The sequence below is a fragment of the Lissotriton vulgaris genome, chromosome 8 (assembly GCF_964263255.1).
Source record: "Lissotriton vulgaris chromosome 8, aLisVul1.2, whole genome shotgun sequence".
Lineage (NCBI taxonomy): Eukaryota > Metazoa > Chordata > Amphibia > Caudata > Salamandridae > Lissotriton > Lissotriton vulgaris.
The window spans coordinates 428,857,095-428,870,508 of NC_141696.1; the positions used below are offsets into that span (position 1 = coordinate 428,857,095).

A 13,414-nucleotide genomic window follows, 5' to 3' on the forward strand; every position below is an offset into this window, starting at 1 on the left:
TTACTTTGTGAGCAGCTGTATAACCTATCCTTAAGCCAGAGGGTGACATAAGAAGATATGACCTTTCACCCTGGGTCTGAGGTTAATATTGCACTAGCTGAGAACGTGTGCACTAATTCCAGAACCTGTTACAGAGATATCACCATTTAAAGGCACAACTGGACACTAACCCTGGATCCTAGCTTTCTAGCTGCAAGTGGGAACCAGTTTTTTTTAATGAAAGCTCTTCATTCTTTGGGTACCTCCACCCCTGAAAAGAATGGCTGTGAAAAACTGTTCCAAAGAGGTTGTCCTGAAGTTTGATACCAGAAGTACCCAAGCCAGGGGGGCTAACCCAATCCCATCACCGGCGATCCGACCATTGAATTAAACGACTTTGGAGGACAGTTGGAACTATAAGTATTGTCCCCCTGGTCTGCGTTCAGTACCTGGTTACCGATCTTTGGAACCTGAGGATATCTGCTAAGCAGATTCTGGGAAATTACTTCGGAAACCAATACTTTGTTACCATGATATCATCATTTGCCTGTGGATAGGAATCACAGTCTGTGTTTGGGTTGTAGACTTTGTTTTTAAAACAAAATTATGCACTGTGAAATCCTAACTCTTTTTCTTTCTTTTATATATATTGTTTTGTTTACACCAATGTTGTAAAAGGAGGACAATTGGTCAGTGATATATCACATGTATGAATGTGATCTGCCCCTTCCATTCATGTAAGAAGTTAACAAACCCATCCCTAAACATCCCTGTTTGGGATATTTCCACTGCAACCTGTTTCTGGTTATGAAAAGAGCTAGAAGCTAGCATTAGATTGGCTGTGAGGATTATACATCAATGTTATACATGACTTTAAGGTTCTGTACTGTAGTTACTTTGCTATGAGAGGACAGCTTTGGGTTCCCTCTTTCACTTGTGCTCCCCCATTTTTTTTCAAGTGAAGCTTGATGTACCTGTCTTTTACCTGAGCAGTGGAAGCTCTGCCAAGGCGATCTGCAGTTTGGCCTCCCTGGTTCGAGCATTGTAACGAAATATATGTAAAACAACCGTATATCGATCAAACACCTTCACTCCCCAGGCTTCTTCAAGTTCTTTCTGGAAAAGAAGAGAAAAGAAATATGAAAAATTTGAAATGTGCATTACAACTGAGAAAACTCACAATAGACGTGTGCTTGGGTTGCAGCAATATTAAGAGTCAGGCTATTCTTAAAAGTGAGAACTGAGAGAAATACAACATCCTAGTTGACTTTGAAACACTAAACAAAGAGGTTGGCCGAAACAAGTATACATCAAGTCTCGGCCACTGCTTTGCGCCAGACCATGAGCAGCAGCAGCTCCTACCCCCCCCATATTACACAATTGACCCATCTTAAAAATAAAGTTGCAGTGATGCATTTCCCTAGGGACCATGAAAAGCTACACTACAAAGGGAATTTTACATAATCGACTCCTTTCTAACAACATGACCTATACTACAAATCTATACATTTATAGACAAGGACAGTAAAATTAAAAAACTCTTCCTTCCCTTGATCTCACCAAGCACTTCAAATGGTGTGCTAGGAATTTCACTCTATACATGACATCTACTGAGATTCTCTAAAGAAGCTCACAGGGGGTTAGGTCTGGGGAGGCCAAATACTTTTAAGTTTGCAAAAATACATAAAGAGAGCTTTAGGTTCACCCCCTTCAGCCCCTGCTTTGAAACAGCATCAGTTCTATCTTGGGTCAGCTTAGAGGGCTTTTCTGTCTCATATCACAGTGTTTGAGTCATAGGTGTAATATTCCACCCAGGGAGGGATTCCATTGCAAATGCATGAGGTGCATTGCTAAATGCAGAAGACTGCAAAATGCAACATTTTTGTATTAATATAAGCATGTAAAAGCATGATAATTCTTGATCGGTCTAATTTTTAAAGAACATTTTTGGGGAAAAAATTCAAAACAAGTTATTAAAAAACGAGAAAATGAACTCCATCAGAGAAAGGGTGCAAACACTGTAATAGTGTGTTGTTCCATTACAAGTGACAAATGTTGGAATTCTGTAGGTATTATGATGTTGGGCAGGAAGTGGTGCCACCTGCTGGACAGCGAGCCCACTAAATTGAAAGAAGACTTTCTATTTGACATGTTTGTGTACCCATTCTGAGTACCACTCTTCTCAGAAGGCATCCCAGCAGGAGAAACAATTGCCTGCTTGTCCTCCTGCATGAATGGACAGAATCACATGCAATACAGTAGCAGCTGCTGCTGACTGTCTGAGCCCTCCCAGCTTCTGAGCCTAGGCATAGAAGGCTGGGAACAGAAGACCCCCACCCAAATACTAGCTGGAGATAGAACAATGCACGTTTCAGTATTCCCACTGCACAATGGCTGCTTCCAGGGGGTTTGTCTTCTTCAGCCACACAGCTTTTGTTTCCAGGCTGTGGCATGCCACGGAGTACCCACAATGTGAAAGGTCAATGGGTGTTCGCGCCCTGGGGCTGCTTTTAAAGTTGGTGGCTGAGAGAACATCCTGTGCAGGGCACAGGTATACACATGATCTGAGAAATTCACTACTTGATACTAGCACAGCGCAAGGACAATCCATACGGACATAACCGTTGTTGCTGAAGTGTCTAGTTGATTGTGTGCCTGAAGAGCCTTAAGTGGATTTCTTTGCCTTCCTTTGGATTTCCTTTTTATCATCTTTCCACATCTTTCTCTCTGACTATATCTATAGGACTCTGCTCTGGCTCTAACGCTCTTCTATCTCAATGCTTTCTATTTTATTATTTTCCATGCAACCCTTTGTATCTCTTAACCATCATACCATTCTTTAATGCTCTCCCTTCCTCCCACTCTTTCTCTCTGTTGATCACCCTATTCCTATTCTAGTTGCTGCCCTATTTGCAACAGATGTTCTTTATGAAATGTATTTTCCACAAGCACATCCACTATTTAAACGATTTGTTATGTTAATTGAATTTATAAGAAGCGCGCAATTACCCTTGGGTGTCCTGGCGCTAAGTTCAGCCTAAACGTTTGTCGGCGCGGTTAATGAGAGAAGAACCAGGTCTTCAGACCCCTTCTGAAGGAGAGAAGATTATCAACATTCCTCAGGTGAAACAGCAGTTCGTTCCAGGCCTTGGATGTGCAGGTAACAAAGCTCTTTCCTCCCCAGCTGGCTTTCTTGAAGGTGGGTATTTGAACATATTTGGCTCCCACGGATCGCAAGGTTCTAATGGGGGTGTACCATTTGAACCTTTGCCTCAGATGGTCGGGGCTGATACCATTAAGGGCCTTAAAGGCTATACAAAGGACCTTAAAACAAACCCTTTGTTTCACCGGAAGCCAATGTAACCGAATAAGTTCTCCTCGGACCGAAGCAAATTTGGGTGTACCTGACAAAAGTCTAACAGCAGCATTTTGGACTATCTGAAGCCTATTGAGAAGTTGTTTTGGGGCATTCAGGAAGATGCAATTGCAGTAGTCCAAGCGTGACATTACCAGAACTGTGACTACCGTCCTGAAGTTAACGTCAGAGAGATAGGGTTTTATTTTCCTTAAAGTTCATAAAATCAGGAAACAGGACGATACAACTGAGCTAATGTGATCACAAAAAGTCAGTCAATTGTCGACTGTTACTTGTAGGGTTTTCACTTTAGGGGTGGGAACAGGATGGTTTCCCATGTCTGTTGGCCACCAATCTGGGGTCCAAACATGAGCGTTGTTACCAAAAACAATCACCAAAGTTTTTTGGGAATTCAGTTTTTAACAATTTACCGACATCCAACGTGCAACAGCCCTCATGCAGTCATGAACACGAGCTCCTGTTTCTTTTACCTGACCGTCTTTGAAGGATAGCACAATTTGAGTGTCGTCGGCATAAGAAGTCAACTGATATCCTTCTCAATGGAAGTCACTTCTCCATAAGATATGTAAAAAAGAAAATTCATGATTATAGGTACTAAGGAGTCCTTTCGATATTTAAATGTAGTATTTGTTGTTTGTTATTCTGACTTTCTGATGCGCACAGACCGAATATGTGATGTTTTTCCGCATACAAATAACCTGCATACCATCACTCCGCAAAAATGATTCCGCAAAAACTATCACTCCGCAAATTAACACAACGCAAACTTTTACAACGAATATGCCTTTACCACGCATGCCTTTACAACGCAAAGGCATGCGTGTTAAAGGTATACTCATTGTAAAAGTTTTAAAGGTAAGTGAGTACCCTGCAAAAAACACTAACCTACACTACACAAACACTACCCTACACTACACCAACACCAAAACACTACCCACTACCCCACACTACCTTACACTACACTAACACTACCCTAAACCCTAAAAAACTACCTACACTACACAAACACTACCCTACCCTACACCAACACTACCCTAAACCCTAAAACACTACCCTACATTACACATACACTACCCTACACTACACAAACACTACCATAAACCCTAAAAAACTACCCTTTACTACAAAAAGACTACCCTACACTACACCCACACCACAACACTACCTTAACCCTTAAAACACTACCCTACACTACACATGCACTACACTAACACAACCCTAAACCCTAAAACACTACCCTACATTACACATACACTACCCTACACAAACACTACCCTAAACCCTAAAACACTACCCTACACTACACAAACACTACACATACACTACCCTACACTACACAAACACGACCCTGAAACCTAAAACACTACCCCCTGCATGACTCTACACTACAGAAACACTACAACACTACCCTAAACCCTAAAACACTACCCCCTGCATGACCCTACACTACTCAAACAGTGCAACACTACCCTAAACCCTATAACACTACCCCCAGCACGACCCTACACTACACAACCACCACAACTCTACACTACACTAACACTAGACTACATTACACAATCACTACCCCAGCACGACTTCCCCACGCCTAAAGAATTAACCCAAACCCTCTTACCTCTCTCGTCGTCGTCGTTCCACACTCCTCCTGGTTCCATTTTCTTGAAGTCTATTATTTTTTCACAACGCATGTGCATTTACCATACATGCCTTTACAATGTAATTCGTTGTAAAGGCATGAGTGGTAAATGTGCATGCGTTGTGAAAAAATGTGGAGTGATGGTATGCGAGGTCAATGACCTCGCGGAGTAATGGTATGCGGACTGAAAGTCCACGGACAAAAAGATTCGGAGTAACCGTGCCGTACCGGTCTTAATAGGTGAGATGCCTGTCATTTCCTTCAATAAAACAATGTGCCAATCTGTTAACTTTCAACTACACAACTGGAGAAAGATGAAGTCAATTCCAACAAAACAATTGAGAACGTTCAACTTCCGATACAGTTGAAGCTAGATGGCGAAAACGTAATTATAGCAAAAATCCCTAAGTCAGCTTTTGGCCATCTAGAAAGCAGACTAGGCACACCATTTAGACTGGCGGATGACGTACAAACATTCCTCCAAGTGCCTTCCATTTTGCTCTTTTTATACTGCCAAGATTGTGATGGATTTCTTGGTTTACAAAAGAATTCTTCTTAAGCTTCCACAAGCTCTTGCCTCCAAATTGGTAATGCCTGGAGGACTTAGCACTTGCCACAGCCAATGCCTTTTGGAGCAGGAGATCCTCGGGGTTTGGAACCAGAAGACAAATTCATAATCTTTGGCCAGAGTGGCTGCAACAGCCTGGAAATCCTTTCCAGTCATTCCAACTCTTTCTACATACATTTACTTAATAAAGAAATAAAAGGCTTATTTTTCCCCCTCACTTAAGTTAATTGATTTTCTACTTGTCTGCTTCCTGCACACAATTTCTTTTTTTAAACATTTCTCTTTTAGAAAATTGTATTATTTAGTTTCTAGTTAATTTTTGTTATTCTAAGTGTATGACTTTTTTTGTAAAGCGATCTGAAGCCTTTGGCAAAATCCACACTCTCGAAATAGGATCGGGGGAGAATATAAAATACAGAGGCCTTTCATTGTGCACTTAAACCAAGAACAGAGCTGGAAAAGATGTTTTTTAAGGCCTTGAGTTCGTTTTGATTTTCTCAGCCATTCCCTTAGCCTCCTTGCCTATTTTTCAGAAAGAATGCTATTTTTATACTTAATTAGACCTAGAACAGATAAGATTGTTCATCTTAGACTCCAAACCAAGAATAATTATAAATCCACACCACAATGGTAGAATAAAACAAAACATTTCAGCATAAAAATGTCACTTCAAACTCAAACGTGCTGCTGCTCCCGTCAATCTCATCAATATCTTTGACTAGGGTAGAAATATATGCTTAAAATCATCTCTCGTCACACAAGGCATTGGCACAAGTAGCAAAAATGTATGCTTCATTCCCTACCGATGTCACTGCAGAAATTCTTTCTACATTCAGGAAGACGGAGGTTAACTGAGGCAATCCTTTCACCTTCTCTAGAAAAAAAATAATATAGTCAGTGCTTGGATTGATAGACAGCACACATTTAGATTAACAGACCAGATGTATGCATTCCATTTTATTTGTATATCAGAAAAGTAATTTACACAGATCACATCCTACTTTTGATCTACACCAATGAGATAAGATCCACACGAGGTTAATTCGAACCATAAAAAGCAACACAATGATGTAATACTTTCACCAAGTGCAGAACCTCATTTCTAATCCACCAGGCCTTTCCCCTTAAGAGTCTTCCACTGTTTCCTTTAATTTGTTATGTACCACACTCGACTCTGAATGTATTTTAGAGGCATTCAAGAGGATTGACAGATACCCTTCAACTGTGTCTCTTATTAAGGTGTGTCATATTTTACTGTAGGCAAAATAGTGATGCTGGGGGTGGACCACAAATAAAGTGCAGCACTTGGTGGCTTAAAGCACCCAAGTTTCCCTCATTACTGAAATAATCACCATGTAATAGGAGATTTCCCTATTATTGGCAGAGACGGCTGCTTAATTTACTGTCCAATCCTTTTAAACGTGAAGTAAAAGTAATGGGGTTTTAACATGCACCACTTGCTCTGTATACACCTGATTCCACCAGATACTGCAGGCAAACGTATTCAGGAAATCCCATAGCACAAAGAGAAATGTGCTTGGAAATGTCATGACATACAGCTTTCAGTGAAAGCGAGCTAAGCGGTGTCACACCAATTCTTTTAAGAAACCCTACGTCAGCAAACAACCAAATCCAACATGCTGAAACCCCTACCCAATCAACGCATACACCACACTCAGTCACCCTTTTTATGTATTTATTTATGCAAACACTTGAAAGCACGCCACTAATTACTGATTCCATTAGTAGAGCGTGTCAGCTTCATTATTCAATCAAACTCCTAAGAACGTAAAATGTTCACTTACCCCTGTGTAAACCTTAAAGTAAAACTTTGTGAATTAAAAAGGTAACATACGACTGTAATCACTGTGATATGGATTTACTCCACTTGTGGTTGACATTTGGCAAAATGTTAGAATTCCTGGGGATGCACCAATGGATATTGACTGAAATGACTGCCAATTGAGTTCCCTGCTGGCTATTTTACTAGTGTGCCCTCCTCTTAGTAGAATTTGAGTGACTTGTCACCCATTACAGCTAGAACAAGCAGCCATGCCTCCTTGCATGCACTGGTAGCCATCTTTCTCATACTGTCTGTATTCACATTCTGATATATTGTAATGAAATTAAAGAAAGATTTGAAAAGTGTCAAAGGTAATCTCCAATCGTCATGGTATCCAGCTGAAATGTAGAGTTTTTTTTTAATGAAACATGCAAGTCAATTAACTTTAACAACAGAACTTGTAAACATGTCCAACTGCCTCTTTTGCAATCAATGTGTGGTTGTTAGGCCTGCATCATATAATAAAAGGTAACTTTGGGCCTACCTGGGGATTTGAAAATACTCCTGCACCTGGTACAAGTAATTTCTTTAATGGAACGGAATGTAAATATGCCTTATAAAAAGAAAAAAAACACTTTTACTTTCTCAGGACTCTTACCTGTCAGTGTCTGGAAGTTCCCTTTTCCAAATATGAGTTTGCTGTCTGGAGTTTTTGTTGAAAGAATCAGTGTATCTACCACTGTCCAGCTGGGAAGACTGTTTACAAGTGCCACTGCTTCCGCGAGCTGCAGTTGTGCTATATTAAAGAAATCAACATAACCAGATTAGTTTACAATCCATAATGCCACAGTAGAAGTGCTTCCTTTACTACCCATGATGAACATAGGTATTTCTACAATATGACGTTATGATCCATTATGGTTTCAATATTTAATCAAGTAATAAATGTGCCCCAAATGAGGAATCCAATTGTAAAAAGTACCTTGGTATAACATTTGCTGCAAATGAAAGTTATAAAACCTTCCAATGGGTTCGCATAGTTTGTGTTCCTTTTTAAAAATTTGCAGCAACTGTTATACCAAGGTACTTTTTGCAATTGGATTTCTCATTTGGGGCATATTGATTATGTCATAAACTATTGAGCATCAAAATGTTTCTAATTGGATGGCTCAATGACAGGGAGGAGCCATTGGTATAAAACAACATCAGTTGCCAAGAAGTGTTTCAATTGACGGTGGTACCCATGATTAAGGTCTGGTGACCAAAATGCATAGGGGAGGCACGAGTTGTTTCGTGTTCCAGCATGAATACATCAAGATTTGAATATGCAGTCGAGTGCGTCCCCATTCCTTTCATGGGAATTGGAGGAATAGGCTGCTCACACTGCTAGACAAATACATTGAAAAAAAGCTGTGGGTGACCAGGGTGGGTCAGAGGATGGAGATAGATCGATCGATCGATAGTAGATAGACAGATAGGTTCTGACCTTTTGACAAAGCCACTAGGTCTGCCTTACTAAAAATGACACCTTTTTAGATTGGTTGAATAAAACCTCATAAATTTACTGAAAAAAGAAAAAGGTCAAAGTGACTTTATAGTTAAAACGAAAATGTCAGTTAAAACGTAATGTCTTCAACTACAAAAAAATACTCTGAAATTCAGCAGTTATTCCTAACTGAAATACCTACAACTCGCACCCTCACCATGCACCGCATTTAACCTAACCTAGTACATCACTCATAACATGTTCTATGACATTATTTTTTTTAACTCTTTTTATTGATTATGCTCAAGGTCTCATTCAATGTACAGCAGTGATCAGCAGAAATATAGAACAACAGTACATATTACTTTCACAGTAACTCCAGTAGCGGAAAGGACAGTTAATGCAATCAGCTTTATCCGCCCGCCCGCTCAGCCTGGTATCTGCGCCAAGGGCCCCTTTTTCCCTTTCTTGACACATACTCTGGATTTATAGACATGCTCCCATTGGGGGGGGCGACCGCGCCCCCCCAGTTGCTGGCTATGTTTCGTTTCACCACTCCTGCAGTTGTAGCTAGCCAGATTTCGTTATATCTGGACCAGTCAGTAGCCCCTCTAATCATTAGCAGCAACCACCTCCGATCCACCGGCACTGACGAACCCACCACCAACGCCATTGTTTGTGCAGCTTTGGTCCAGAAGGGCACTATGTGCGGACAGTCCCACAGTATATGGAAGAAGGTCCCCTCCCCCTGACATCCTCTCGCACACAAATGAGACAAGCATTTCCCCCAGCGGAACAGTAGAGTACGCGAATAATACACACAATGCAGTATTTTCCGTTGCACCAAACGGAACCGGATCCTAAATCGCTATTTCACAGAGACTCTGTAATGCATCCTGCCAGTCCTCATCTTCAAGGCTGCCGATGTCACCCTACCACCTCTCCCTCAGGGTCGCCAGAGGGTCAGGCTTTTTATTAATGAGCTTGCGGTAGATGGTTGAGGTAGGCTTGTCCGGGATAGGGTCAAGAAGGAGTCTGTCCTCAAGTGGAGAGTATTCTGGGAGCGCTACGTCCGTGTGTATGCATGTTCGCAGGGCATGGGAGAGGCGTAGATAATGGTAATGTTGGGAGTCGTGCAGTCGGTACTCTTTTTAGGGATAGGCAAAAGATCTGGGAGCATTCCCCTTCCACACATCGCCCATGTAGTTGATCCCAATGGGCCTCCAGCCCTTGAAGCCAGTCAGTCTGGACACCTCGACCAGCTGGTTGCCAGACCAGAGTGGGGTTGTTCCCGTAAGGGTACCCGCCCAACCCAAGAATTGATTAGCCTCCCTCCAACACTGAATCACCACCCCTGTATGTGACGGCAGGTCCATACATCGCTTGCTTGTGTACAAGAGAGGTTCACAACTGCCCCCCGGCATGACATGTCTATCTACCTTGTAGGCCGGCTCCGACCTTGCTGCTTAGACCCAGTCATTAACCACCTGCAACTGTGAGGCCCAGTAGTACAGTTGGACGTCCAGGAGGGCCAGCCCCCGTCGTACACCCCCCTGGTGAGCTTTCGCATCGCTATCCTCGGGTTCCCCCTGTCCCATAGCAGCGTCCGCACTTACGAGGATATGCGTTTAAACACCCCACCGGGGATTGGGTAGGGAGAGTTTTGCAGTATATAAAGCAGTCGGGCAGTGCCAGCATCTTGAAAAGCGCAGCGCGCCCCATCAAGGAGAGAGGCAAGGAACGCCAATGAGCGACATCCGAAGCCAATCACGCCAGGTGGGGCTCAAGATTCCTGCGAAAGAACTCCGCTGTCCCTGGTCACATACACCCTAAGGTATTTAGACCCCTCTCCAGCAATCGAGGCCTAGCATCGCGACGGGATCCTCGGGGGAGGGCCAGGAAGGGGATAGATCAGCAATTTGGGTAAATTAATCGTATATCCTGAGTAGCTACCGAAGAGCTCAGACAGGTGCTATGGAGTGGCAGGGCCTCGCCATATAGAGGACAATATCATCAGTGTGTAATGATATACGCTCCTCCCACTCGCCCGTAAGCGACAGCCCCCAAAATGACCTGTCGCGTCGGATCCAATGAGCCAAGACAAAAAGAAGAGGGGAAATCGGGCACCCCTGCCTAGTGCCTCTGCGCAAGGGGAACTCCCCGGACGTAGCTCCGTTCACCCTCACTCTTGCCATCGGCTGTTCGACAGTAGGCAAACCCAGCTGCAAAACACCGGCCCGAAGCCTAAGTGCTCCAAGACTCAGGTAGGGCCATTCTATGCTATCAAAAGCCATTGATGCGCCCAGCGCCATCAACGCTGTTTGAGTCTCGTCCTCCCTCTCAGTCATGTATAGAACCCCATATAACCGACACAAGTTTAGTCTAGTGCTCCTGTGCGGCATGAACCCGGATTGATCGACATGCACCAAATCAGGCAATACCGCTAGTAATCTTGTCGCCAGGGCCTTGGCCTCGACATTGAGGAGCGATATAGGCCGATATGACGAAAATTGATCGGGCGTCTTCCCGGCTTTATGGATGACCACAATGGTGGCTTCCCGTTGATCAGGCGGGAGCCTACCAATTTCCTTGCTTCGAGGAACATCTGTCGCATGGGGTCAATTACAATGTTGGCTTGTCTCTTATAAATTTCAACCGGTAGGCCGTTGGGTCCCTGAGCTTTACCGGCCTGTAAGGAATTGAGGGCTTCCCCCAGCTCCAATCCCGTGAACTCAGCCTCCAAACTATCTGCTTGCTCACTAGACAGAGTTGGCAAGTCAAAATCACGCAGAAACTCCTCGCAGTCCGTTTCCGTCCGTGAACATACCGGGGTGTAGACCCCCTCGTAGTAAGACACAAAGGCCTCTGCTATAGCAACGCTAGTGGTTGCCAGGGTACCAGCCTCGTCTTTCACTTCGGCCACCCAGGACCGCTCCCGGTCTCAACACTCAACCCATGCCAGTAGCTTCATGCAATGTGACTTACATGTATTGATATTACAAATAACAATGACTTTTAATTTTTTTTCAATAATTAATACTTAAATACAAGTTATTGTAATTTATAATGGCAATAGCTTAAACTTTTTTAAATAACTTTTGTGAAGATTATGTTCAGTGTATTTTATTGTGACGAAAATCCAAGAACAGAAGTGAAATATTAACATCTTTTTGTTACATTTGTAATAAAGCTTGAAACATTGAGTGAACATATTTGAACCAGTTGTTGTTGAATGTTTGCACAGATTGATACTGTGGTGGCGCTGAGTGATGTTGTGATGGCGAATGAGTGATGCTGTGGCGTTCAGTGATGCAGCGGTAGCGCATAGTGATGTTGTGGTGCCCAAGTGATGCTGTGGTGGTGCGGAGTGATGCTGTATGCTATGTTTTGTTTTGCTATCCTATGCTTTGTTATGCTATGCTATGCTGTGTTTTGTTATGCTATGCTGTGTTTTGTTATGCTATGCTTTATTGTGTTTTATTATGCTATGCTTTATTTTGCTATGCTATGTTGTGTTGTGTTTGGTATGCTGTTTTGCTATGCTATTATGTTTTGTTTTGCTATGCTATGTTTTGTTAAGCTATGCTATGTTTTGTTGTGTTTTGCTATGTTTTGTTCTGCTATGTTTTGTTCTGCTATGTTTTGTTCTGCTTTGTTATGTTATGCTATGCTATGTTTTGTTCTACTATGCTGTTTTGTTATGCTATGCTATGTTTTGTTCTACTATGCTATGTTTTGCTATGCTTTGTTTTGTTATGCTATGCTATGTTTAGATTTGCTTTCCTATGCTTTGTTTTGTTATGCTATGCTATATTTAGTTATGCTATGTTTAGTTTTGCTATCCTATGCTTTGTTTTGTTATGCTATGCTATGTTTTGTTGTGTTTTGTTATGCTATGCTATGTTTTGCTTTGTTGTGTTTTGCTATGCTATGCTATGTTTTGCTATGTTTTGTTGTGTTTTGATATGCTATGCTATGTTTTGTTGCGTTTTGCTATGTTTTGTTATGCTATGTTTTGTTGTGTTTTGGTAGGCTATGTTTTGTTTTGTTATGCTATGCTATGTTTTGGTATGCTATGCTATGTTTTGTTATGCTATGTTTTGTTATGATATGCTATGTTTTGTTGTGTTTTGATATGCTATGCTATGTTTTGTTGTGTTTTGCTATGTTTTGTTATGCTATGTTTTGTTGTGTTTTGGTAGGCTATGTTTTGTTATGCTATGCTATGTTTTGTTATGCTATGCTATGTTTTGTTATGCTATGTTATGTTTTGTTATGATATGCTATGTTTTGTTGTGTTTTGCTATGCTATGCTTTGTTATGCTATGTTATGTTTTGTTATGATATGCTATGTTTTGTTGTGTTTTGCTATGCTATGCTTTGTTATGCTATGCTATGTTTTGTTATGCTATGCTATGTTTTGCTATGTATGCTATGTTTTGTTGTGTTTTGATATGCTATGCTATATTTTGTTGCGTTTTGCTATGTTTTGTTATGCTATGTTTTGTTGTGTTTTGGTAGGCTATGTTTTGTTTTGTTATGCTATGCTATGCTTTGTTATGCTATGCTATGTTTTGCTATGCTAT

The 13,414-nt window shown here is 41.8% G+C and overlaps 1 protein-coding gene across 1 annotated transcript in view; it reads right to left on the reverse strand.

Moving 5' to 3' along the window:
* GTPBP6 (GTP binding protein 6) overlaps positions 1–13,414 on the reverse strand; it is a 74,080-nt gene that overhangs the window by 43,495 nt on the left and 17,171 nt on the right. Inside the window, exons 2-4 of the mRNA XM_086934205.1 lie at positions 8,001–8,138; positions 6,363–6,433; positions 965–1,095 (exon numbers count right to left, since the gene is read on the reverse strand). Coding sequence (XP_086790331.1) covers positions 965–1,095; positions 6,363–6,433; positions 8,001–8,138 — 340 coding nt within the window. The remainder of the gene's footprint in view (positions 1–964; positions 1,096–6,362; positions 6,434–8,000; positions 8,139–13,414) is intronic.